The following is a 26,328-nucleotide window of genomic DNA, read 5'->3' on the forward strand; positions in this document are numbered from 1 at the left end:
GGGCGGCAGGGTAGCCTAGTGGTTTGGGTGTTGGACTAGTAACCGAAAGGTTGCAAGTTCGAATCCCCGAGCTGACAAGGTACAATCTGTCGTTCTGCCCTTGAACAGGCAGTTAACCCACTGTCATTGAAAATAAGAATTTGTTCTTAACTGACTTGCCTAGTTAAAGGTAAAATAAATTAAAAATATAGACCATGGGTATTCAATTCTTACCCAATGAGGTCCAGACCCTGCTGGTTTTCTGTTCTACCTGGTAATTAATTTCACCCACCTGGTTTCCCAGGTCTAAATCAGTCCCTGGTTAGAGGGGAATGATGAAAAAACGCAGTGGAACTGATTTTGAGATCCAGAGTTGAGTTTGAGGGATGTAGACCAGGCTATAAGCATGGTCCAATATGTAAAAATAATTGTACCATAAGTTTTACCAATATGTTATTTGGCTCATTTCTGGAGGTGGAAATTATATTTTAGATGGTGTCAGCACTTTAAAAATTTATTTTGGGTTATAATGTCCTTTTTTTATAAAGTCATCATAAATTAGCTTCTCAGTCCTTCGAAATAAATATTCTCCCAGGGTGGACCCAGACCCCCTAATCAAGTGGACTGGAATTGGTTAAACTCGCAGTTTAATACAAGATGATCCTCTTTCCCTAAAATTATGATGGTCATGACTTTCTCACGGGAAAGGGGAGATTAACTTGGCCCCAGACAATCGATCAGAGATCGACTTAAGTTTCAGTCACAGGATTTTTTGTTACTTTTACCCGTGTACTCACTCGTCTTCTCTCATCACGCTTTCTCGGCCTGGGCTCAGTGAGGTGGAATGTGATGGTGTCTTCAGTGGAGAGAGTCAACCCTCCACTGGGCGGGAACACAAAGACACAGAGAAGTGGCCCCAGTCCATCACATGCCAGCTCTTACTTACTCACTCACACTTATTATTTATCATCTGCATACTTAAGACCCATTTCAGCCGAAATGTTTATTAGTATTTACTCTCAAATTAAGAGTTGTGTCCCTGAGGGGTTCCTGTCTGACAACCAGTCAGACTAGTAGCAATGGAAAATTGTAGAAACACATACATTGATAGTGGCATTGAGACCTCACCGCACACCCAAAACCCATCTACCCGTATGTGGGTGTGTGTTTGCAGATATACTGTCTAGTGCAGGGGTGTCAAACTTATTTTCCTCGCGGGCTGCATTTGTTCTCCGCACTTAATATTGATAATTTCCTCGCCGTAAAATTATGTAAGATAGTTCTCTATCCATCGCTTTTAGAATTTTAGGCTTCCTGACTGTCTAGCTTTCGTTTCAATGACTGTTAACAAGCTGTACAGAGTGAAGAGACTGGAAATGTAGGTCCATTATCATTTCTACAGTTTGTTTGTTTTTACTAATTTCCATGTCTATTGAGATCTACATTTTTTTTTTTTTTACAACAAAAAATAAATGATACCACTGGCCTGCTGCCGGTGGTTAAATGATTTTTTTGGGGCCAGATTGAATGATTAGTTTGACATGTGGTCTAGAGTGTACTCAGTGTTTGTGCTTTCCCCCTGCAGGGAGCCAGCAATCTCAAGAGCAGGCCAACCGTAGAAGTGGAAGTGGAAGTGGTGGGGAAAAGCACAATGAGAATGGGGTAAGAACACAAACTGTATCTGAGTCTCACAAAACAGTCTCACACACATTATGCACCTAAATGATACACACTCATATTTGATATGTTTGGGGTTGTGCCATAGTGAGACTGCTCCGCTCTTTTAATATATATTTAAAAACAAATGGCCTTTGTTAACCCAATAGAGAGAATGTGGAAAAGTCCTTGTCCAATAGAAAATGTCCCTACCCATACCCATTGGCTTTATCCCTAATCAATCTCCTCCCTCCGAACCTCCCTGAGGACCTTCGAAAACAGTGGCACACCATATGTCTCTGATTCGGAGCCACGCCTCGCAGTCGTGTGATTCGCTAATAACAAATACTTCAGTTGATTCCCTACCTCTGTTCACTCCCACAGAGGCCAGCTTTGATTCGTTGATATGCCAGGATTATAGTTATGCTCAATTAACCTGGGGACAAGGTTAGGCCCTGACTGTGCCAGTGATTCACAAAGTCAGTGTGTCAATGACATTTTGGGTGCTCCAGTTATTCAAATGACTACTCTATATAGCTAGCCAGGACAAAAATTTTCACCCAAGTCATCAAAATCAATACATCATAGCATGTTTTTGAGCTCATTCAGTAGTTTTTGCCTGAGTAAAATCATATTGAAAAATAATATTTAAAGTACCTTTTATATTCCTAAAACATACAGTGCATTCGGAAAGTATTCAGACCCCTTCCCTTTTTCCACATTTTGTTACTTTACACCCTTATTCTAAAATGATTTAAATAAAAAATATTCCTCAACAATCTCCACACAATACCCCATATTGACATGGCAAAAACAAAAAAAGAGAAACCTTATTTGCATAACTATTCAGACCCTTTGCTATGAGACTCAACAATTTGGTCAGGTGCATCCTGTTTCCATTGATCATCCTTGAGCTGTTTCTACAACTTGATTGGAGGCCACCTGTGGTAATTCAATTGTTTGGATATGATTTGGAAAGGCACACACCTGTCTATATAAGGTCCCACAGTTGACATTGCCTGTCAGAGCAAAAACCAAGCCGTGAGGTCAAAGGAATTGTCCGTATAGCTCCAAGATGACAGGATTGTGTTGAGGCACAGATCTGGGGAAGGGTATCACAAAATGTCTTCAGCATTGAAGGTCCCCAAGAACACAGTGGCCTCAATTCTTAAATGGAAGAAGTTTGGAACCACTAAGACTCACCAAGCAATCAGGGAGCTGACCAAGAATCCGATGGCCACTCTGACAGAGTTCCTCTGTGGAGATGGGAGAACCTTCCAGAAGGACAACCATCTCTGCAGCACTCCACTGATCAGGCCTTTATAATAGAGTGGCCAGAAAGAAGCAACACCTCAGTAAAAGGCACATGACAGCCAGCTTGGAGTTTTCCAAAAGGCACCTAAAGGATTCTCTGGTCTGATTTAAACCAAGATTGAAGTCTTTGAAACCTGGCACCATCCCTACGGTGAAGAATGGTGCTGGCAGCATCATGCTGTGGGGATGTTTTTCAGCGGCAGGGACTGGGAGACTAGTCAGGATCAAGGGAAAGATGAATGGAGCAAAGTACAGAGATCCTTGGTGAAAACCTGCTCCAGAGCGCACAGGACCTCAGACTGGGGCGAATGTTCACCTTCCAACAGGACAATGACCCTGAGCACACAGCCAAGACAACGCAGGAGTGAGTGGCCCAGCCAGTGCCCAGACTTGAACCCGATCGAACATCTCTGGAGAGACCTGAAAAAAGCTGTGCAGCGACACTCCCCATCCATACTGTATATAATGATGGTAAATGTGGGACACTCACACTTACAACAATGACGTCTATTTCTCCTTCTAGACTAGAGCATCCATAGGGTCTGTGCAGCAGGTTGAACGTTCGACGTCCCAAATATAGGCTTCTTCACCGTCACCGTCCATATGAGTGAATAATGTATGCCCCACCCTCCCCCATTGTTACACAATATGTTGTGCTGGTTGCACTGTGTCACGCAGCACGCTTCAAATGCAAGTGGATTGGAGTTTTCTACTGAAATATGTTGAGTTTAAGGCATGTATTATGTTGATTTCAGATGACGTGCACATGAACGATGAAGTTAGAATTAGAACTGTTATACACTTTTTATTTCACTAGGCAAGTAGGTTAAGAACAAATTCTTATTTACAATGACTGCCTACCCCGGCCAAACCCGGACGACGCTGGGCCCATTGGGAGTCCCTTAGGGCGGCGCACAATCACAGCCGGATGTGATGCAGCCTGGTTAAGACAGTTACGAAACTTTGACGTATCAGACATGAGCTTTTGCACATGTGCACTTATGTGCTAAAATCCACGCTCATGTCAATGCCGGTTTGACAAATGAAGACCAATGAAGAGTTTCTTGGAAACACTCAATGCATGTCAGTCACCCTCTTTCACATAACTGCACTAAATGACTCCCATAGCAGTCCCACTTTCTGGCATTAGTAAACTGCAGTGCGTGTGTGTGCGCATTCGTGATGCACAGGTTAACTCATAACCCACCGTTGCTGTGGTTATAGCCGCTGGGCAGGCGGGTTTAGGGTAATTAAATATTGTGTGGATGAAGGGTGGGTTAAATAAAGAGAAAACAATACCTTTTATGGATTTATCATTCTTTTGCAATTTATATCTATTGGCTACATTTTAGTTTTAAAATGTTTTGTTATTTAATACCGTCTGGCATTAGTGCCTAAGTCTACGCTTTAGGGCTGAACTGTTTGCGTGCCAAATAGCCTAACCACCAATCACCAAATACTTTTGGGAACAGGCAGAAAAAGTGAATATGCAACTCAATGTTAGGAAGGCGTCCCTGATGTTTGGTATACTCGGTGTGTGTAAATCAGCCCCCCAAAAATCCTGTACCCCCTGTAAAAAAATAAAATAAAATACTGTAGCCTACAGCGCATTTTCTATATGAGCGGGTTAGAATTTGGTGATGGCCTCAAGTTATCACTTTATCACATATAGTCGGGCAGTTGCAGATGGGTTATTAGCAATTGGGTGCGGGTGATCAAACAGCTGACCCGCGCACCACTAGTGTGCATGCATGCATTTGTTAGAGAATGGCTCCATGATAACAGCAGCCTCTGGCATGTGATGGCATGTGATGACCGCATCGCGACACACCACATTGCCTCATCTGGTCCCTTTGGCATACTTTCTCCAACTATTCATTATCCAGATGTGTTTGCGTGTGCGCACATGCATGTGGATGTTCATGGATGTGCGAGCATGTCAGTGTGTGTGTGAGTACCACAGGGAGCAGTGTTGCGTTTTAGCTAGGGAAGGTGGACTGTCGGCTAGCTCGCGGATTAGCCAGACATGGCTAACGCTAGCTCGCCGGTAGAGCGTGTCTCCTTCTCAGGTGGGTGTCCCCTAGGTTGTATTTATTAGTGCAAACCATGGCAAAACGTTTTACGAGTGTTTCTTCAGGTAGTTCAGTTAGGGCCCTCCCTGTTTCAGTCCATTTGCTTCTGTTTGGTCCCTAGTGAATACAACCCAGAGGGTGCTGCCAGAACACAATCCACCAAGTCTGACTCTCGCTCAAACTGCATGTTTCCTGTAGACCTAGTACAGATCTAGGATCAGTTCCCCCTACCCCCTCAAAGTGGGTGTGCGTGAATATCCACACATATTGTACAGAATAATATTGTGTGCGCACATTCTCCTACTTTAGGCAGAGCAGGGGGTGTCCTGTCCACAAATGCTTCTACAGCCTATTCGTTTGGCCATATAATCGGATGACATCCCATTGTTGGGCAACTCTTTAAATCTCCATGCACTCAGTAAACCCCATCCATCTTGCCCTCCTGTTCCCCCCCACCCCATTGCACCCCACTGACAACCCAAACAAACATTACCCCCTGATCCATAGCATGTTGCCCACTAGCCTGTGTGTGTTAACCTTGAATGTATAAGGAAGCGCAGTACTCTCCTGTGTAGTTTGGAGGATTAGGGCAGTATGATGACATAACCATCCTAAGAGGATCAGTGTTGTGGTTATCCGCGGGGCTCTGGTCGAGCAAGGGGCTTTTCGCCGCTCAGCCCACATGTGGAACGCTCTCTGAAAAAGTGTAACACAAACACGCACACACAGTTACTCTCTCCCACAAACACACATGCAAGCGTGCACTTTCTCACACTCATGACACTTACACAAGCACTCCTACACACAAGCAACGAAACTACACATATATACACACACACACACACACACACACACACACACACACACACACACACACACACACACACACACACACACACACACACACACACACACACACACACACACACACACACACACGGGGGACTAGGCCCAGGGAGAGAGGAGCTCTATAATCCCCAGGGGACACATGCCCTTTAGAGAATGGGAGGGTAAGACATGGCCTTCCCTCTCTCTCTCTCCTGTCTTCTTTATTCTCATGGTGATCCCCTTCTCTTTCTCTCAGCCCCCCTCCCTCTCGCTCTCTCTTCCTTTCTCTCAATTTCACCCAGACTTTCTCTCACTCTCCTTTCGGCGGTCTGTGTGTGTTTATTTTTCCCGTGGGCCTCATCAGTGAGGCTGTGTCGCCCGGGTGCACTGGAGCGTGGTTCTGCGTGCCTGTGGCTTTCTGTGTGTGTGGGGCACATCCTGCCTGAGTTGAGTCAGTACCCTCTCCCTCTACTATCGTCCACTCCATCCCTCCTGTCTGTGAGGCAGAGCCCACACATACACGCACCCGGGATTCACTCACTGAAGCTGGGGAAACACTTGGGAGGTAAGGCGATCTCAACCCTCTATCTGAACCACGCAGCCAACTCGGGACTGTGTGCATTTGTTGTATATTTACAGACACTATAGCTGCTCTGCAGAAATAAAGCTGTTGATAGTCTAGTGATAGTTTGTAGATGGACTACAGACACGTTCTGGTTGAAAGACAACCGACGTGCAGTTGACATGTTACGGACTTTGTAGAGCATCTACAGATGTGTACCATTTCAACATTGAAGAATAGCCCGATATCTCAACGAGAGAGCTTTTCTAACTGTTTGAACTTTTTCTACCTGTCTCTCAAAGCGAAAGCGAGTCTGCACTTAAAAAATAGATTAAAAGTATAATATGGCGATTGATGATCGTGATGCGATTCATTCAGTAATAGTGATGCAATAGGAGAACAAACATAGTCGGTAGAAGTGGCACTGTGATGACAAGGAAATTGTCAAAAGTTTGAATCGCACAAGCAGGTCGTTTTGGAATGCTGTGTCAAACTGTTGTGGATCTTGGTCGCTCTGTGAAATCTGGTACTGAATTCCAAATGTGGACTGGGAATCAGATGTGTGTGTGGGACAGAGACTAGGACTATTCGCAGCTGGCTAGCATATCCCAAAACATCAACCCCCATCTCTTTTCCATGTTTTTTTCCCCGCCTCGCTAACTCGTTACTAGTCCTTGATTTCAGCTCTTCCCTGCTCCCCTTCCTTGCCCCACTCTCTTCAGGTAACGACGGACAGCAGAATGAGCAATGGCACAACAGTGGATGCATCACAATAATATCTATTTTCTCCTGAAATGTATACTCGTTCACTACTTAGCACAAATCTAAAATCATTGGATTGGTGGTGTGGGCTAGGGGGGAGTTTCCACCATACTTCTTATACCAGTCATTTCCTCTTAAATCAGTGAAGGGAAGTGAACAAGTGCAAACTTTGGGAGGAAGGAGGGATAATCGAGACGTAGCCAGTGTGTTGAGTCTGCTTGGGATTAGAAATGGGCAATTCCACGGTAACGGAATTACGCAGAGACTGATGTTTTACATAAAAAATGTATGCCAAACAAAAAACATTGATTTCAAAGTTTAACAAGCCATACATCTCTATGCACAATGACTACTTTGAATAATTTACATAGTAAATAAAAAAATATTTACTGGAAAAATTGGCCAGATGCAAAGTTCGGTAACAGAATAACGGTAAAATGTTCCTCAGTTTAATTCTGTTACCTAACTTTGTATCTGCACAGTACTTCCTGAAAATTAGGTTTTGTAACATTTTCTGTGGACATTTATGAAAGTAGTCCTTGTGCATATGGTTTGTTAAACTAAACTTTGAAATCAATGGTTTTTGTTTGGTATACATTTTAAAGCTCAATATCTGATTCTTATCATAATTCTGTTACCATGGGATTACCCAAATGTAGCTTTCTCTTGTCTGGCTTTTTCAGAAGGATTTCCAGTGGGTGGACCCTCCATTTTAATCTAATAAGGCAATCGGCAATTGGTAACCGTCCAGTGACATTGTGGTCTCCGAGCCATTCCCAATTTTTTACTGGGTAATCCCAGAGCGTTAACGGGACACATGCACACACACAAACCTTTTGTGATGTGTAACTATGAAGTTAAGGTCTACATTGGTCAGTCCAAAATGTTTTTTATTTTATATTCTGTCATCGAAAAAAAATCTATTTCCTATTAAAGTTATTTACGGTTCCTATGCCTTTAGTTTTCCATGTGGACTAATTTATCAGTGAATTTTGAAAGGAGCATAGTGAACAGACCTGGATTGGTTTTACCTCTTGTAGTTCATAGCAACACATCAGCCAGAGCTTGTACTTATTATCTGTGTCTTATATAGATATAGATAGATTGGCAAATTCTTTTTCCAATTCTATCACTTAAAGTGGCAGAATTACATTTTCTTTTGTACGATCTGTCTTTCCCCTCCTGACGTTCTGCTCCCCCCTCTTAATCTGTGTAGTAAAACAGAACTCAGCATTGGTCACTGCAACCCTTTTTATCGTGATGTCTTTTTTACACTTCGAAGGACCTGTGGCCTTTTGTATCAAGAGTCTCAGAGTAGGAGCGCGAAGTTAAGATCAGTTTTGCCAGCAAATAAGATTATATGGACAGAGGTCGACCTGATCCTAGGTCAGCAATCCTACTCTGAAAAGCTTGATACATACGTCCCCAGATTTGGTCAGGGTCTGTGAAGTTTGCATACCATTTTCAGAAGACCAAAAACCAGAACAAAGTAGACGACACACAGTTGTCTTGATTTCCAAATTTTCCTTCATATCTTGCTGAACTATAGTGTGCTGTTTGATGTGTGTAAGACAACCATGACATTTAATCTCCCCTTTTTCAATACACTTTCCATAGGCCCTGGCTAGGGGTTCTTTGCCATTTCAATACTGCTTATGGCTCTGAGGCTCTGCCGAAGCCAGGCAACACCTTTGGAGGTAGCTATGCTCTTTCAATAAGGTTTACCCTTGTTCAGCTATGTGCTTTGAAGAGGATGCATTACTGTCTAAACACAGTTTACATCATCCTTGTATATGCAGCTTTAGGTGTGTTTATGTTACCCACCTATAGCCATTGGACTTCAAGAAAGGTATTTGTTTCCACAACCCGGCTGGTTTGAAGTCGGGACTCGAGGGATGAGAAGAAGGTTTGACTTGACCTCTGAACCGATAGAGGCTCTGTTCCACCAGGACAGTCGGAGAACACAGGAATTATTGTTTTCCCCCGAGTTCCGGCCTTCGAGAACATGTGCTTAGTCCAATTATCCACCCCCTCCCAGTGCCCCATTGCCATAGCGACCCTATCGCTGCCCCGCATGATGTTGTGATAGGAACTGAGCGCCGTCTGTGTAAAGAGACTGATACTGTTGCTCTCACAGCTGTGATTCACCCGGCTGCTAAATTGAGTCAAGTCGTTTGCGGCAGTCCATATTGACCCCGGTCTAGATCCGGACGGCAGTGGTCCTGTTGAGTATTGCTGCATTAGACTAAAATAAGGAAGATTTATATTCATGAGTGAATCGTTAGGGGGCTGGAACATAATTAGTTGATTGCAAATTGACCCCAAGAAGCCCAAACAGACATAATATTTGACTGGTACCCCGTGTATATAGACAAGTTATTGTAACTCATTGTGTATTTATTATTACACGTTTTACTTATTATTTTCTTGCTCTCTGTATTGTTGGGAAGGGCCGTAAGTAAGCATTTCACTCTTAGTCTACACTTGTTGTTTGCAAAGCATGTGACAAATAAAATTAGATTGAAAACATAATAATTTCATACCTTACTTACATTTGTATGCAATAACATACACTATATATACAAAGTATGTGGACACCCCTTCAAATTTAGTTGATTTGGCTATTTCAGACATACCCGTTGCTGACAGGTGTATAAAATCGAGCAAACAACCATGCAATCTCCATAGATAAACATTGGCTGTAGAATGGCCTTAATGAAGTGCTCAGTGACTTTCAATGCGGCACCGTCATAGGATGCCACCTGTCCAACAAGTCAGTTCGTCAAATTTCTGTTCGTCGGGAGCTTCATGAAATGCTTTCCAAGGCTGCACACAAGCCTAAGATCACCATGCACAATGCGAAGCGTCGGCTGGTGTAGTGTAAGCTCGCAGCCTTTGGACTCTGGAGCAGTGGAAACATGTTCTCTGAAGTGATGAATCATGGTTATTATTGACTGTATGTTTGTTTTACTCCATGTGTAACTCTGTTGTTGTATGTGTCGAACTGCTTTGCTTTATCTTGGCCAGGTCGCAATTGTAAATGAGAACTTGTTCTCAACTTGCCTACCTGGTTAAATAAAGGTGAAATAAAAAATGGTTCTCCATCTGGCAGTATGACGGACAAATCAGAGTTTGGCGGATGTCAGGAGAACGCTACCTGCCCCGATGCATAGTGCCAACTGTAAAGTTTGGTGGAGGAATAATGGTCTGTGCCTGTTTTTCATGATTAAGGCTAAGCCCCTTAGTTTCATTGAAGGGAAATGTTAACGTGACATCATACAATAATATTCTAGACGATTCTGTGCTTCCAACTTTGTCAACAGTTTGGTGCAGGCCCTTTCCTGTTTCAGCATGACAATGCCCCGATGCAAAAAGCAAGGTCCATACAGAAATGGTTTGTCGAGATCGGTGTGGAAGACCTTGACCAGCCTGCACAGAGCTTTGACCTCAACCCCATGAATTGGAACGCAGACTACCAGCCAGGCCTAATCGCCCAACATCAGTGCCTGGCCTCACTAATGCTCTTGTGGCTGAATGGTAGCAAGTCCCCGCAGCAATGTTCCAACATATAGTGGAAAGCCTTCCCAGAAGAGTGGAGGCTCTTATAGCAGCAAAGGAGGGACCAACTCAATATTTAAAACAAATGTAAAAAAAAATTAAGGGGACCAACTCCATATTAATGCCCATGATTTTGGAATGAAATGTTCGACGAGCAGATGTCCACATACTTTTGGTCATGTAGTGTATATCGCTCTATTATGTGTGGGAATACTTGGGAACAGATTTCCAAAATCAAAATAACTTCGCGCTGATTTGCTGGTGTTTTTAGTCTTTTATGTCCAACAATTTAAATAAAATCACTCGCAGGCCGAATTTGGCTCACGGGCCGCCAGTTGGGGAACCCCGATCTACAACATGCCATTTAGCAGTATATACCACTTACAGTAGTCCATGCATACGTTTTCATATGGATGGCGCCAGCGGGAATCAAACTTGCAATCATGGAGTTGCAAGCGCCATTCTCTACTGAGCCACACAGGACCACATATATTATATAACCAGCATTGAACTGCAATGAGTAAATAGATAAATTAATGGATAGATATAAATAAATATAATTAATAAATAGATATACCCGCAGGCAATATTTTGCTGTGTCCCAAAACAAACTTGTGTGCAGAAGCTTCCCTGGGCTACTTGTTTGTAGGCTGTACTGTGTACACCCACTACTAAAATAATGACCATCCCAGCACTGGGCGATCTCTATGCTTTGATTGTCCTCCCTGCAGTTAGTGTGGTTTTTTTCTATCTAGATTATGGGTCTGCTGCTGACCGCTGTAGCTCATTTTCTTTTTCTGGCTGAGCCAATGTGCTCTGGCTCTTCGGCTTCATTCCAAATGGCACCCTAATCCCTATAGTGCACTACTTTTGACTAGATCTATGAGATATAGGGGAAAGGGTGCCATTTGGGATGCAGAATTCCTCTTCAGGGCTGAGGAGATAAACAAATGGATAACACATCAGAACATCCCTACTAACGTCTATCTCCTGTTCTCCCTCTCATTTCCTTTTTTTCTCTTTCCCTTATCTCTCTCTCCCACCACTCCTTTTCTCTCCCTCTCTCGTTCTTTACCACTCCCTTCTGCTCTCTCGCTCTCCACCTATCCCTTCTTTCTCTCTGCCACTCCCTTCTCTCTTTCTCTCCCTCTTTTTTTTCTCCCTTTCTCGCTCTCTCTCTCTCTCTCTCTCTCTCTCTCTCTCTCTCTCTCTCTCTCTCTCTCTCTCTCACTTTCTATGTTCTCTTTTCCCCTCTCACTTTGTGTGTAGGTGGGGAACCCCCGCGTGGAGCTCACGCTCTCGGAGCTGCAGGAGATGGCCACACGGCAACAGCAGCAGATCGAGGCCCAGCAACAGATGCTTGTTGCCAAGGTAACCTATGGTGTGTTTGTGTACACATCATTTTCTTTACTTACTGGAAGAAAAGCTTTATAAGAGGGTCAGAGCTAATGTATTCCAGGGGTATTCAAATCCCAGTCTGGAGGTCCAGAGTGCTGCTGGTTCTGTTCTACCTGATAATTAATTGCACCCACCTGGTGTCCCAGGTCTAAATCTGTCCTTGATTAGAGATTTGTCCACTTTGGGGTGGTTTGATAGTATTAAATTGTTCCCCACAAGCCCCTGATCAAATAGATATGATACCCTCTCCAAAAAAATAGCTTTTTTTTTTACACTTTTCTATATCTTGTTGTATGGGAGTTTAAGCAATAGAATGTTTGCAGGCTGATTTTAAGGAATGTTGAGACAAGTTGGAATGTTCACATGCTCATTGAAAATGACTATTAAACAACAATGGAACATTCTATTGGGTGGATCTCATCTTAAAAAACATTTTGCCATCCATAGCTAATGATTTACGTAGACTCATCATTGAAACAACAATGTTACAAATGGTAGAACTACATAGGCTACTTGTTTTAGGGAAATTGGTCATACTGTGATATAATACAAGTGCAAGAGATTCAAATCTAGTAGTGTATTGGTTTTATAGTTGTCACTTGTAGTCTGTTGCATAGCAATATAGCATAGAGATGTTGAAGAGGACGCTAGTGCCCAAAAGCCTGTTTTAGCATAGGCTGTGGCATTGAGGACTTTAACCATTTTGAAGTAGTCAACCGGGTGGGACTACCTATGGGTTAAGGAAGGATCACATAATTCTCTGCAGGTCATCAGGAGGGATTAGTCAATTATACTTGTGAGTGAATATTCCATACCTGTAGGTGGCAGTAAATCGCCAACCTTGACTTTATACTGGTTCAAATAACACACTCCAGGTGGCAGTATGCACCCTTTAAGTTTTTTACCAACTCATGGATGTAGTAGAAGAAGGAAATTGACTACTTCAAAATGATGGTGCCTGTGAAGTCCGACTCCATAATGGGACAGATACAATGTTGTGATCTCTATAAATGTCTATGACCCTATGGTTAAATCAGCAATAGCTAAGCATTATTATTTAGACTTTTTCTAGCTTTAAGTAAAGTTTGGTGCACTCATTATGAAGGCATTTAGTGAAAATGGGTTAACTACCTCTTTTCTGGATGTGATGCACTCCTAAGGGATTTTCATACAGAGTGCAATGTACTGGGCAGGTTTCACATCAGATTTCCTGATGTTAACACAATTTATAGAATCCAATTGCATATAATTTTAATTAATAGATATCAGTGAATGCTCTAGAACATTTTGAAAGTGTTTTAATTCGGGGTGCAACGGTACACATTTGCACTGAACCGTTTGGTGCTGCGACCTCGGTTCGTTCGGCACTGTAAATCCAAATGAATACCGGTATTTAAAAAACACACACAAAAAAACAAAACACTGTGCCTATGCTGCGTTGTATGCCTCTTGAGTAAATCAGCTGAAAAAACCTTTCAGGCTATTCCATTAAAATAACTAGAACCTGTCCGCATGTTGTAATCAAAATTCTAATCTCAATTGGCTAATTTCAAACTGTCCTTTTGTGAGGCGCAGCCGGGAACTAGTTCTGTACAATGGCGAGTGGTGGGATCGATAAACCAGGAGGATTCTCCATCGTTTAAATGTTTACTTCCCAGTAGATACCAACGGCGATAGACCTTAAGAGTATGTCGCCACTGCTCAACGAGAATAGCCTATGCAGCTGCCAACACCTCAAACATGTTGACACATTTACGCCGACATCACCCCAGTATTCCTACCACCGGAGCAAGACAGAAACGCAAAAAAAACAATAACACGACTTCGTCTCCCCTCTCCATTCAAGCGGCAGCCCTTCACAGAGGATTCTGACCGGACCAAAGAAATTGTAATAGCGATAGGTATGTCTATATCTACAGATATGCCCCTATTCTCAGTGGTTGAGAAGAATAGGGGGTTTCAGCATCTCGTGAAAGGTGCTCGAGCCATGTTACAAACTTTGTCCTCTGGCGATCATTTAAGCAAACAGGTAGTACACGCAAGCTGAAGTTGTCAATGAATTGTCCAATTCACCATGTGTACCTCTTACTACGGATAGATGGACCTCCAGGGCTACAGAGAGCTTCTTAACAGTGACAGCCCGTCACATTACCCAGGAATGGGAAATGAGAAGCACTTTGCTACCCCTTTATGAGAGTCACACAAGTGCGCATATATTTTTCTATGTAAGAAAACATTATAGCATAGGCCTGTCTGAGCCGCGGTCACATATTGATTTCACATGCACATTGCACTTTATTTTAGTGTTATAATAATTTGGTGGGTGCTTATTTTTTATCTATTTCACACGTACACGTGTGTATTGAAAATGTGTTTTTTGCATATCCCGCTCTCCCTGAGACCGCCTCGTAGAGTGCGGTCAAGGCCAGGGTCTGCCATTATTAGCGGCAACTCTGGAACAATTAGGGTTAAGTGCCTTTCTCAAGGGCACATCAATTAGGCCTGGCTCGCAGTCGGCGTTCCAATTCATCCCAAAGTTGTTCTATGGTTTTGAGGTCAGCTCTGTGCAGGCCAGTCAAGTTCTTCCACACCAATCTCGACAAACCATTTCTCTATGGACCTCACTTTGTGCACGGCGACATTGTCATGCTGAAACAGGAAAGGGTCCTCCCCAAACTGTTGCCACAAAGTTTGAGCACAGAATCGTCTAGAATGTCATTGTATGCTGTGTAGCGTATAATGTCCCTTCACTGGAACTAAGGGGCCTAGCACGAACCATGAAAAACAGCCCAAGACCATTATTCCTTCTCCACCCAACTTTACAGTTGGACCTACGCATTGGGGTAGGTGGCGTTCTCCTGGCATCCGCCAAACTCAGATTTGTCCATTGAACTGCCAGATGGTGAAGTGTGATTCATCACTCCAGAAAACACGTTTTAACTGCTCCAGAGTCCAATGGCGGTGAGCTTTACACCACTCCAACCGACGCTTGGCATTGCGCATGGTGATCTTCAGCTTGTGTGTGGCTGCTCTGCCATGGAAACCGATATCATGAAGCTCCCGATGAACAGTTCTTGTGTTGAAGTTGCTTCCAGAGGCAGTTTGGAACTCAGTAGTGAGTGTTGCAATCGAGGACAGATGTGCTACGCACTTCAGCACTCTGCGGTACCGTTCTGTGAGCTTGTGAGGCCTACCACTTTGCGGCTGAGTCGTTGTTGCTCCTAGATGTTTCCACTTCACAATAACAGCACTTACAGTTGACCGGGGCCGCTCTAGCAGGGCAGAAATTTGACGAACTGACTTGTTGGAAAGGTGGCATCCTATGACTGTGCCACGTTGAATGTCACTGAGCTATTCAGTAAGGCCATTCTACTGCGAATGTTTGTCTATGGAGATTGCATAGCGGTGTGCTCGGTTTTATACACCTGTCAGCAACCGGTGTGGCTGAAATAACCGACTCCACTAATTTGAAGGGGTGTCCACATACTTTTGTGTGTATATAGTGTATGACTTGTGATCATACACTGAGTATAGCAAACATTAGAAACACCTTCCTAATATTTAGTTGTACACCCCTCTTTTGCCCTCAGAACAGCCTCAATTCGTCGCCGCATGGACTCTACAAGGTGTCGGAAGCGGTCCACAGGGATGCTGGCCCATGTTGACTCAGATGCTTCCCACAGTTGTCAAGTTGGCTGGATGTCCTTTGGGTGGTGGACCGTTCTTGATACACATGGGAAACTGTTGAGTGTGAAAAACCCAGCAGCGTTGTAGTTCTTGACACTCAAATTGGTGCGCCTGGCACCTACTTCCATACCCCATTCAAAGGCACTTAAATATGTTGTCTTGCCCATTAACACGCATACACAATCCATGTCTCAATTGTCTCCAGGCTTAAAAATATTTCTTTAACCTGTCTCCTCTCCATCTACACTGATTTGAAGTGGATTTAACAAGTGATATCAATAAGGGAACATAGCTTTCACCAGGATTCACCTGGTCAGTCTGTCATGGAAAGAGCGCTGTGTACAGTGCATTCGGAAAGTATTCAAACCCCTTGGCTTTTTCCACATTTTGTTACGTTATAGCTTTGTTCTAAAATGGATTCAATAGTTGCTTCCCCTCAATCTACTCACAATATCCCATAATGACAAGGAAATTTTAGAAAATTTGATTTGATACATTTCTTAGTGTTTAAACATACCTTATTTACGTAAGTATTCGGACCCTTTGCTATGACACTCCAAATTGAGCTCAGGTGCATCATGTTTCCATTGATCATCCTCAAGATGTTTCTACAACTTGATTGGAGTCCACCTGTGGTAAATTCAATTGATTGGAAATGATTTGGAAAGGCACACACCTGCCTATATAAGGTCCCACAGTTGACAGTGCATGTCAGCGCAAAGACCAAGCCATGAGGTGGAATGAATTGTCTGTAGAACTCCAAGACAGGATTGTTTCGAAGCACAGGTCTGGGGAAAGGTACCAAAACATTTCTGCAGCATTTCACTATTCCTGTGCATGTAACATTTAAAACTTTCCAAACTCAGTTGTGGGAGAGAAAGGAAACTGCATAGTTATTTCACAATGAAGCCAATGGTGTCTTTAAAATAGTTACAAAGTTTAATGACTGTGATAGGAGAAAACTGAGGATGGATCAAGAATATTGTAGTTACTCCATAATAGTAACCTTACTGACAGTGAAAAGAAAGAAGCATGTACAGAATAACAATATTCAAAAAAATTGCATCCTGTTGGCAAAATTGCACTAAAGTAACACTGCAAAAAATATGACAAAGCAATTCACTTTTTGTCCTGAATACAAAGTGTTATGTTTAGGGCAAATCCAATACAACACATTACTGAGTATCACTCTCCATATTTTCAAGCATAGTGGTGGCTGCAACATGTTATGGGTATGCTTTTAATCGTTAAGGACTAGGGAGTTTTTCAGGATAAAAAAAAAGAAACGTAATGGAGCTAAGCACAGGCAAAATCCTAGAGGTAAACCTGGTTTAGTCTGCTTTCCACCAAACACTGGGAGGTCAATTCACCTTTCAGCAGGACCGTAACTAAAATACAAAGCCAAATCTACACTGGAGTTGCTTACCAAGAAGACAGTGAATGTTCCTGAGTGCTTGAGTAGTCTACTTCAATCTATGGCAAGACCTGAAAACGGTTGTCTAGCAATGATCAACAATAAAATTGATAGCGCTTTAAGTATTTTGAAAATAATAATTTGTCAAATGTTGCACAATCCAGGTGTGGAAAGCTCTTACAGATTTACAGCTCTAATAGCTGTCTAAGGTCCTCCTACAAAGTATTGACTCAGGGATGTGAATTCTTATGTAAATTAGATTTTTGTATTTCATTTTCAATAAATTAGCAAACATTTCTAAAAACATGTTTTCAATTTGTCATTATGGGGTATTGTGTGTGTGTGTGTAGTGGGTGAGAAATTAATTGAATCCCTTTTTTATTCAGGCTGGAACAACATTTTTGGGGGAATAAGTCAAGGGGTGTGAATACTTTCTAAAGGCACTGTAGATCACTTTATTTCCCGCTTCTGTTCCTCAAATGTTATTTTTTGTTTTTCGTTTCTGTTCCCTCAACCATATTCAACCCATGCTTTGAGGTCCAGACTTGAATTTGATGGTGCCCATTTTCCATCCATAAGAAGACGTCCGATGTCAGGCTTTCAGGAAAGCAAAGGGTCACATGCTTTTGTTATAGTCCAGCACTTAAACTCCCGATTCAACAAATATCAACGTCAATGTAGAATCTCTTCAGTTTTCAGGTATTATTTCAGTGTTGTTGGCAGTAGTCTGTTTTCCTGCAAAATGTAGCACAACACAGAAAAATTACATTCATTTATAATTTTCAATGGCACTTTTTATGACCGTGGAAATACAATTTTTATGCCAGTATTTAAATGTCATGACCTCGATAATCACATGTTTAGTTAAGCCTATATCTTGTGAAATATCATTGGGAAGACATTAGAAATATTAGTTGCAACAGTTGTTCAAACTGTTCAGTCATCTGAGCCATGGGGCTGAGTAGTTGGGTATCAGTGAGGCCACTGCAGCTCTGGCCATTTTATAGCTTCTATTCACTTAGCCAGTGAAGGGTTGCATCCTAAATGGACCCCTATTCCCTAGGTAGTGCACATTAGGGTGGCACGTAGTCTAGCGGTTAGTGTTGGGTATGTGACAACATTTATTCATTTTTTTGCCCTTTTTTAAAAAGTAGTGCACTATAGGGAATACAGGGTCATTTGGAACACATCCAAACACTTCTGGATTCAGTAGGGACTAGGGAGCATACGTTCCGTCATGCTGCTGGCCTGTGTGTGTGCGCGCACATGATTAATGCTGTCCATTGCAGAGACTTGGTGCTGAATTCCATTATGTGGAGAGTGAGGCAGGCAGGTTTTTGTGTGTGCCTTCTTGCGGTTGTCATTTTCTTTTTCTCATTTTAACCATTTGCATTTGTGGTCCAGCCAGCCAAATTCACCCTACCTCCACTGAATGACATTCGGAGCATTTCTCTGTTGGTCTTGAGTGGGTCCACATTAGCTATTATTCACCAGCTATTAGGCTAGCTGTAGTGCTCGCCTCAGCGGCTTGCTAGCCAGCGTTGTGGAATAGCTTCAAGCTAGCTTAGCCAATGCTATAATGTCTGTAAAGAGTCTTTACCTTGTTAGTAGATTTGGCTCCTTATTAGAGGAACGCATTGACCAAGAGATAATATGTAGGCAGTCTATATTTCTGTACACACCCATAATAATAAAAATGTTTCCCAGGTGCTGGATCTGAAAGGGTAACGTAGAACAAAACTATAAATCCTAACACTGGTATGATGTTCCCAAGGTCTTTAAGACAAGGACAATGTTTCGACTCCAAACTAGGTCGTCATCATGATTGACCGATTTGGCCGTGCAGGGAACCTCTGTGCCAAATGGCAGAGAAGTGATTTTATTTTAAAAAGTAGGTCTACTTGAAACCCTGCAGTCATTTGGAAACATTGGCCTGTCATCTCCTCTCTTGGAACTTGAATTAGAGCAACACACAGTTGAGAAACTCAGAGAGATGAAGTCATTCCTCCTCCTTTCCTACTTCAGAGTTCAAACCCAGTCGCTAATGTATTTCTTATATGGACATCCGTTTATATTATTAATGATGAATAGATGAACTTTTAGCTATTAGATGGAAGCTCATCTGTATATCAGGGTCTTGTGAGAGGACTGTTGTGTGTGCTTGCGTGCCAGCAATGTGTGATCAAAGTGTGCAACACAAGTGTGTGTGACCGGTGGAGTGTATGTATGAAGTGTAACATGGGCTTAAACCACGAATGTCACATGCTGTTACAGATTGCTGTGTTGTCCATGCACACGTGCAGATGATGTTCACACCTTCAAATGTGTTCGCTATGCATCAGGTTGAAGACCGTTGACCATTTCTAATCACTCTTTTCCCCCCTCTCCATCCCTTTCCATTTCCCCTTCTTGCTTTCTCCTTCCCTGTCCCTTTTTCTCCTTCCCTGTCTCTCTCTCTCTAATTTTCTTTCTCTCCCTCTATCTGTAGGAGCAGCGTCTGCGCTACCTGAAGCAGCAGGAGCGGCGGCAGCAGCAGTCGGTGTCTGAGAGCGAGAAGCTGCAGAGGCTCAAAGAGCGCGTGGAGAGCCAGGAGGCCAAGCTTAAGAAGATCCGCGCCATGAGGGGTCAGGTGGACTACAGCAAAGTTATCAACGGCAACCTGTGTAAGTTTACACATGTATAAACACACCCACCACGTGTACGCTGTGTCCATCCACCTCACCCCAACTCACCTCTACACTGTGTGTCCACGTGTGTGTATGTGCGTCCCATGTTATCCACAATGTGTGTACTATGGACCACAATGGAAATAAGTAATTCAACTTTTATGTCATCCTCAATGATTTTTTTATAAATTGGGTGGTTCGAGCCCTGAATGCTGATTGCCTGACAGACGTGGTATATCAGACCGTATACCACGGGTATGACAAAACATTTTAGTTTTACTACTCTAATTACATTGGTACCCAGTTTTATAATAGCAATAAGGCACCTCGGGGGTTTGTGATATATGGCTGATATACCACGGCCAAGGGCTGTATCCAGGCGCTCTGTGTTGCGTTGTGCATAAGAACAGCCCTTAACCGTGGTATATTGGCCACATACCACACCTCCTCAGGCCTTGTTGCTTAAATATATCAGGTTGTCTTTTGATGGGGTGGTTTCCCGGACACAGTTTAAGTCTAGTCCTGGATTTAAAAGTACATTGAAAAACGCTTTTAAGTCAAGGATTAGACTTAACTGCTGTGGGAAACCGCACCTATATGTGTGATAAACTCAACTAAATCCTAAATCCTCCTCCCTCCACCCCTAAAGCGGCAGAGATTGAGCAGGTGAGTGGGCTGTTCCAGGAAAAGCAGGTGGAGCTGCAGTCAGCTGTGCTGCGGGTAGAGCAGCTGAGTCTGCAGCTGGAGGACCTGCGGCGGGGAAAGCTCAACGGCCTGCAGTCTGCGCTGGGAGGACAGGTCACCAGCACTGCAGCCCTGGAGCTGCGCAAACTCTACCAGGAGCTGCAGGTAGAGTTTAGTGTTCTGAACTAATGTTCCATCACAAACCCTCTGCTCCAGTGCCCAACTTTTGATCCCGATCAAAATTATCCTGTATTGTATCAGTTCTGTTCCCCCATTCAATGTTGTTCGCCTTCATTTGACCCAATTGTCAATGGTTCACTGTTCAGCCTTCAACACTATAGTGCCCTCCAAGCTCATCACTAAGCTCGGGACCCTGGGTCTGAACCCCGCCCTATGCAATTGGGTCCTGGACTTCCTGACGGGCCGACCCCAAGTGGTGAAGGGAGGCAGCAATACCTCTGCTATGCTGATCCTCATCACGGGCGACCCACAAGGTTGCGTGCTTAGCCCATTCCTGTTCTCCCTGTTCACCCACGACTGCCTAGCCACGTGACACAAGTGATAGGCCTGATTACCAACAACGGCGAGACCACCTACAAGGAGGAACTGAGGGTACTGGTGGAGTGTTGCCAGGAAAATAACCTCTCCCTCAACGTGGAGAGGGTGAAAAGCTTCAAATTCCTTGGTGTACACATCACTGACAACCTGAAATGGTCTATCCACACAGACAGTGTGGTGAAGAAGGCACAACAGTGCCTCTTCAACCTCAGGGGGCTAAAGAAATGTGGCTTGGCCCCTAAGACCCTCACAAATTTCTACAGATGCATCATTAAGAGCATCTTGTCGGGCTGTGTCACCGCCTGGTACGGCAACTGCACCATCCGTAAACGAGGACTCTCCAAAGGTAGTGCTGTCAGCCCAAAGCTGCCCTCCAGGACATCTACAGCACCCGGAGTCACAGGAAGGCCAAGAAGATTATCAAGGACCTCAGCCACCCGAGCCACGGCCTGTTCACCCCGCTACTATCTAGAATGCGGACTGTTAAATGGTCACCACTAGCTGGCCTCCGCCCAATACACTGTCCTGAACTTCAGTCACTGTTACTAGCCAGCTAGTTGCTCATTCTAATATTTCTATATTCTTAATACCTTTTCATTTTGGGGATTTGCATGTATTGTTAGGTATTACTGCACTGTTGGAGCTAGGAACATAAGCATTTCGTTACACCCGCAATAACATCTGGAAAATATGTGCACGCGATTTGATTTGTTGTATTGTATGTGATATGTTAGAGATTTGGTCCAGTGTTATAATTGCATCCAAAAAAGAGGGACCACAACTGAAGGGGAGCATAATTTAACACAACACAGGATCATTTTGATATGGATTAAATGTTTTGAAAATCTGGGCCCAAGTTTGCACTTGTGCACTCCTTCCGTGCGTTAAAAATCATTGGATTGGTAGGCGAAACAAACGCAAAGGACTATCTCCTTAGCCGTTTCTTCTGTGTGAAACTTCACAATGGGGAAACAACTCTGCGGCCTGCTGCTTGTGGACAGCAAACTAGATGGAAATAGATGCTAAATATACTTTTGTATTATTGGGGTTATGTTTGTGCACACGTGTGTGTGAGTCTGGGCCTATTTTTACTTCCCATATTCATACCTGTGTGCTAACTCTTTGTCTTTCTATTCTGTGTGTATGTGCGTGTGAACCTGTGTGCTTTTGTTTGTGTGTGTTTGTTGGCGTGTGTGTGTGTGTCACCCTCAGATCCGGAACAAGCTGAACCAGGATCAGAACAGTAAGCTGCAGCAGCAGAAGGATCTGCTCAACAAACGCAACATGGAGGTGACCCTCATGGACAAGCGCATCGGAGAGCTGCGGGAGCGCCTCTATAAGAAAAAAGCTGAGGCACGTCAAAAAGAGAACTTACCTGTAAGGCTAGGAACGGACAATGCACAAACAAACTCACACTAAGGAAAACACACACAGCAAACTTATGCATTAATATAGCCTCTTACAATAAAAACCTGGGCTAGGAATGCACAGCACGGACACAAACACTCTCCTACCCACCTGTCATATGTATGGGTAAGCTCACTTCTGTTGGCTCTTTTGGGACATTCAAAAGCTGGTAAAGTGCCAATCTGTTTGCTATCAGCATCATGCCAACTCCCTGTCTCTCATTGCCAATGCCTAAGCAGTTGGCAAGAGAGCAGAAACAGATTAGAACCCAGGATAGTGTATTCCCTTAAACAGAACAGAATACAAGAAAATAATAACAAGACTCAATACACATCAATACACACACTTACGATGGGGTCCATTACTTCATATTGATACTAACCCTAATCTCTCCTTCCATCTTCCCTTTCTCTGTGGTCCCCCCTTGCTTTCCCCATCCTTTTTTCTGTGGTCCCCTCTCGTTCCCTTCCCTCCACACAACGCTTTCTCTCTGTGGTCCCCTCTTTCTCCCTAAAGCTAAACAGGACCAACGGGCCTCCCTCTCCCCAGCCGGCCCCAGGGACTCTGGGCCGGGTGGCAGCCGTGGGGCCCTACATTCAGGTCCCTCTGCCGGGTAGACAAGAGGGAGGCTACACTGGACCCCCCGAACCTATGAAACCCCAGACACTGGGTGTCAACGCCCCAGCCAATCATGCCCGCTCCAAATCAGGTTGGTCTACCTTGCCATCATGGACTCTCTTCACCCGGTATGGTATAGGGTGTAGTTGCCCCAAGATGCTGATCTTGAGTCAGTTTTGCATTATTCCCACTAATGCTTAAGGTTAGGATTGGGGCACCTCGGAGCACTCTGTGTGGTTGGTTTTCCAATAACCTGACATATTACTCACCTGTCTTTGTTGCTCTCTCATGCTTTCTCCTATGATTCAATCTCTTTTTCTCAACTTTTATCTATGTCTTCACGTTTGTACTCTTTCTGTCTTTGGCTCTACTTCAAGACAGCCATAATGACTTGACAATGGATTTATTTGATAGTGTTTGAGAGGGACACATGAAGACTAATTATTGAGCTTCCTAGCCACTCGTGAACAACTGTAGTCCTCATGTTTTCCCCCAGCAACACAATTGGTGAATTCACGTCACCAGGCATGCATGGTTTAGAACAGGTACTGATTTAAAATACCAAAAACCAGCAAACACAGAGTGCTGCATCCCTGGTCCAAGTCCTTATCAGACAGTTAGGACTACACATTTGCATGGTAATTTCCCCTGTAAATCTGATACAATATTTCTACTGAATGTCATGGATATAGCAGGATCTTTGTTTTAACTTATGTGATCTGTTAAATATTTTATTTTACCATTAAACTGCATCCAAAAATCTGATGGGGAAGCATAATTTAACACTACAAAGGATACTTTTCATCTGGCTTAAATATTTAAACTTTGCCCAGAGCAGGCAGTATCCATCAGGAGGCCGAAGAACAGCCTCCCAGTCTCAAATCCTCTGGTCCCCCATGATCACCATCGCCAGTGATCCTGAAGCCCATGTCTCTCTCCTTACAGGCTTTACAGTTGATACTCCTTCATTACTTTTTTTCTTTCTATCTCTCTCCTCCTCTAACCTTCTCTCCCCTTTTTTACTCTGTGGTGTATCCTGTGTTTCCCTCCCTCCGTTTCCTTCTCTTTCCCTCCCGTCCCGTGCTGTGGTGTCCTGTGATTGTCTTTGTTCCACTGGGGGGGGGTGACACCCCTACTCCTATCCCTATCTACCACGTTCGTCCAGGGGCGGACACAGTGCGAAAGCCCCTCGGCCCGTGGAAGGTGTCTGATTTAGACATCGTGGTGGACCCACTGCCCCCTTCCCCTCCGGAGGCGCGCTCGGGTGGCTCGGACGGCATGTCCCGTGAGTGTGGCAGGTTGCGTAGGGTGAAGTAGTCCCTAGACACTGATCCTGGATAGGATTGGAGGAGGGGATGCTGGTTCTAGATCTGTACCAAGGGGAAACTTCACCCTGGAGCGGTTGTCAAGCGGGAGGGACGGACGGCCCTTTGAACCTTACCTCTGCAGTAGTGGGCAGGATCTTCAGCATGTGACTTAGACACTGGCCTTTACACATTCGGAAACTCTAGCTCGTAATGTCAAGTTTAATTTTTTTAAGGACACTTAAAACTCTTGCTAGCCTGGTGAATCCATCCTGATTGCTGCACTCACTATTCTGTATCAAACATAATGTGAGCTATCACATTTATAAAGTCATGAGTTACACAACACATAATATAACAAACATGTAATTTATTTTTAATATTTACAGAAAGTGCTCCACCTTGAAAACGTAACTGCTGAGGGACCTAATATAAGAAAAAATGTTTTTTGGAGTGGTTCCTCAGAAAAAGAAATGCCATAAACATAGTAGGCTATTCAATAGACCTGCTGGGCTACACACTTAGTTACACAAACAACCCGAGGACGATAGGCTAATACAACATACAGTTGAAGTCAGAAGTTTACATACACTTAGGTTGGAGTCATTAAAACTCGTTTTTCAACCACTCCACAAATTTCTTGTTAACAAACTATAGTTTTGGCAAGTCGGTTAGGACATCTACTTTGTGCATGACACAAGTAATTTTTCTAACAATTGTTTACAGACAGATTATTTCACTTATAATTCACTATCACAATTCCAGTGGGTCAGAGGTTGACATACACGAAGTTGACTGTGCCTTTAACTTCTCTGGGATAGGTGGGACGGTAGCGTCCCACTTGGCCAAAATCCAGAAAAAATGTAGCGCGGCAAATTCAAATATATTACTATAAAAATCCATCTTTCATGAAATCACACATGAAAGACACCAAATTAAAGCTACACATGTTGTGAATCCAGCCAACATGTCTGATTTCAAAAAGGATTTACGGGGAAAGCACACCAAACAATTATGTTAGCTCAGTACATAGCCACAGAAAAACATAGCCGTTTTCCCAGCAAAATATAGTAGTCACAAAAAGCAGAAATAAAGATAAAATTAATCACTAACCTTTGATGATCTTCATCAGATGACACTTATAGGACATCATGTTACACAATACATTTATGTTTTGTTCGATAATGTGCATATTTATATCCACAAATCTCGGTTTACATTGGCGCCATGTTCAGAAATGCCTCCAAAATATCCGGAGTAATTGCAGAGAGCCACGTCAAATAACAGAAATACTCATCATAAACTTTGATGAAAGATACATGTTTTACACAGAATTAAAGATACACTTGTTCTTAATGCAACCGCTGTGTCAGATTAAAAAAATAAAAAAACTTTACGTAAAAAGCACACCATGCAATAATCTGAGACGGCGCTCAGATTTAACAACGTTTCTCCACCATGTTGGAGTCAACAGAAGTTACATCATAAATATTCCCTTACCTTTGATTATGTTCATCAGAATGCACTGCCAGGAATCCTAGTTCCACAATAAATCGTTGTTTTGTTCGATAATGTCCATTACTTATGTCCAATTAGCTACTTTTGCTAGCATGTGTAGTACACGTGTCCAAACGCTCGCGCAGATGCAGGCAAACGTCGGACGAAAACTTCAATTACAAGTCGAATAGACTGGTCAAACTTAGTAGAGAATCAATTTTCAGGATGTTGTTATCATTTATATCCAATAAGGTTCCAACCGGAGAATTCTTTTCAGTCTCTATAAGTAATGGAACGCATGGCGATATCATGAGGAAAGCGCGTGACCAAGAACTGGCAATCTGCCAGACCAATGACTGAAACA

At 43.3% G+C, this 26,328-nt stretch overlaps 1 protein-coding gene across 5 annotated transcripts in view; it reads left to right on the forward strand.

Annotated features, from left to right (window-relative positions):
• Window positions 1-26,328, forward strand: part of ppp1r13bb (protein phosphatase 1, regulatory subunit 13Bb) — an 86,306-nt gene that overhangs the window by 39,850 nt on the left and 20,128 nt on the right. For 2 of the 5 annotated variants that reach the window (XM_071370408.1, XM_071370409.1), the window contains 7 exons: window positions 1,565-1,641; window positions 12,001-12,102; window positions 19,719-19,893; window positions 20,546-20,745; window positions 22,351-22,515; window positions 23,062-23,254; window positions 24,329-24,448. In XM_071370408.1, the coding sequence (XP_071226509.1) occupies window positions 1,565-1,641; window positions 12,001-12,102; window positions 19,719-19,893; window positions 20,546-20,745; window positions 22,351-22,515; window positions 23,062-23,254; window positions 24,329-24,448 (1,032 nt within the window). The remainder of the gene's footprint in view (window positions 1-1,564; window positions 1,642-12,000; window positions 12,103-19,718; window positions 19,894-20,545; window positions 20,746-22,350; window positions 22,516-23,061; window positions 23,255-24,328; window positions 24,449-26,328) is intronic. The other 3 variants (XM_071370410.1, XM_071370412.1, XM_071370411.1) reach the window with 2 other exon arrangements.

This window comes from Salvelinus alpinus, chromosome 27 (assembly GCF_045679555.1).
Source record: "Salvelinus alpinus chromosome 27, SLU_Salpinus.1, whole genome shotgun sequence".
Classification (NCBI taxonomy): domain Eukaryota; kingdom Metazoa; phylum Chordata; class Actinopteri; order Salmoniformes; family Salmonidae; genus Salvelinus; species Salvelinus alpinus.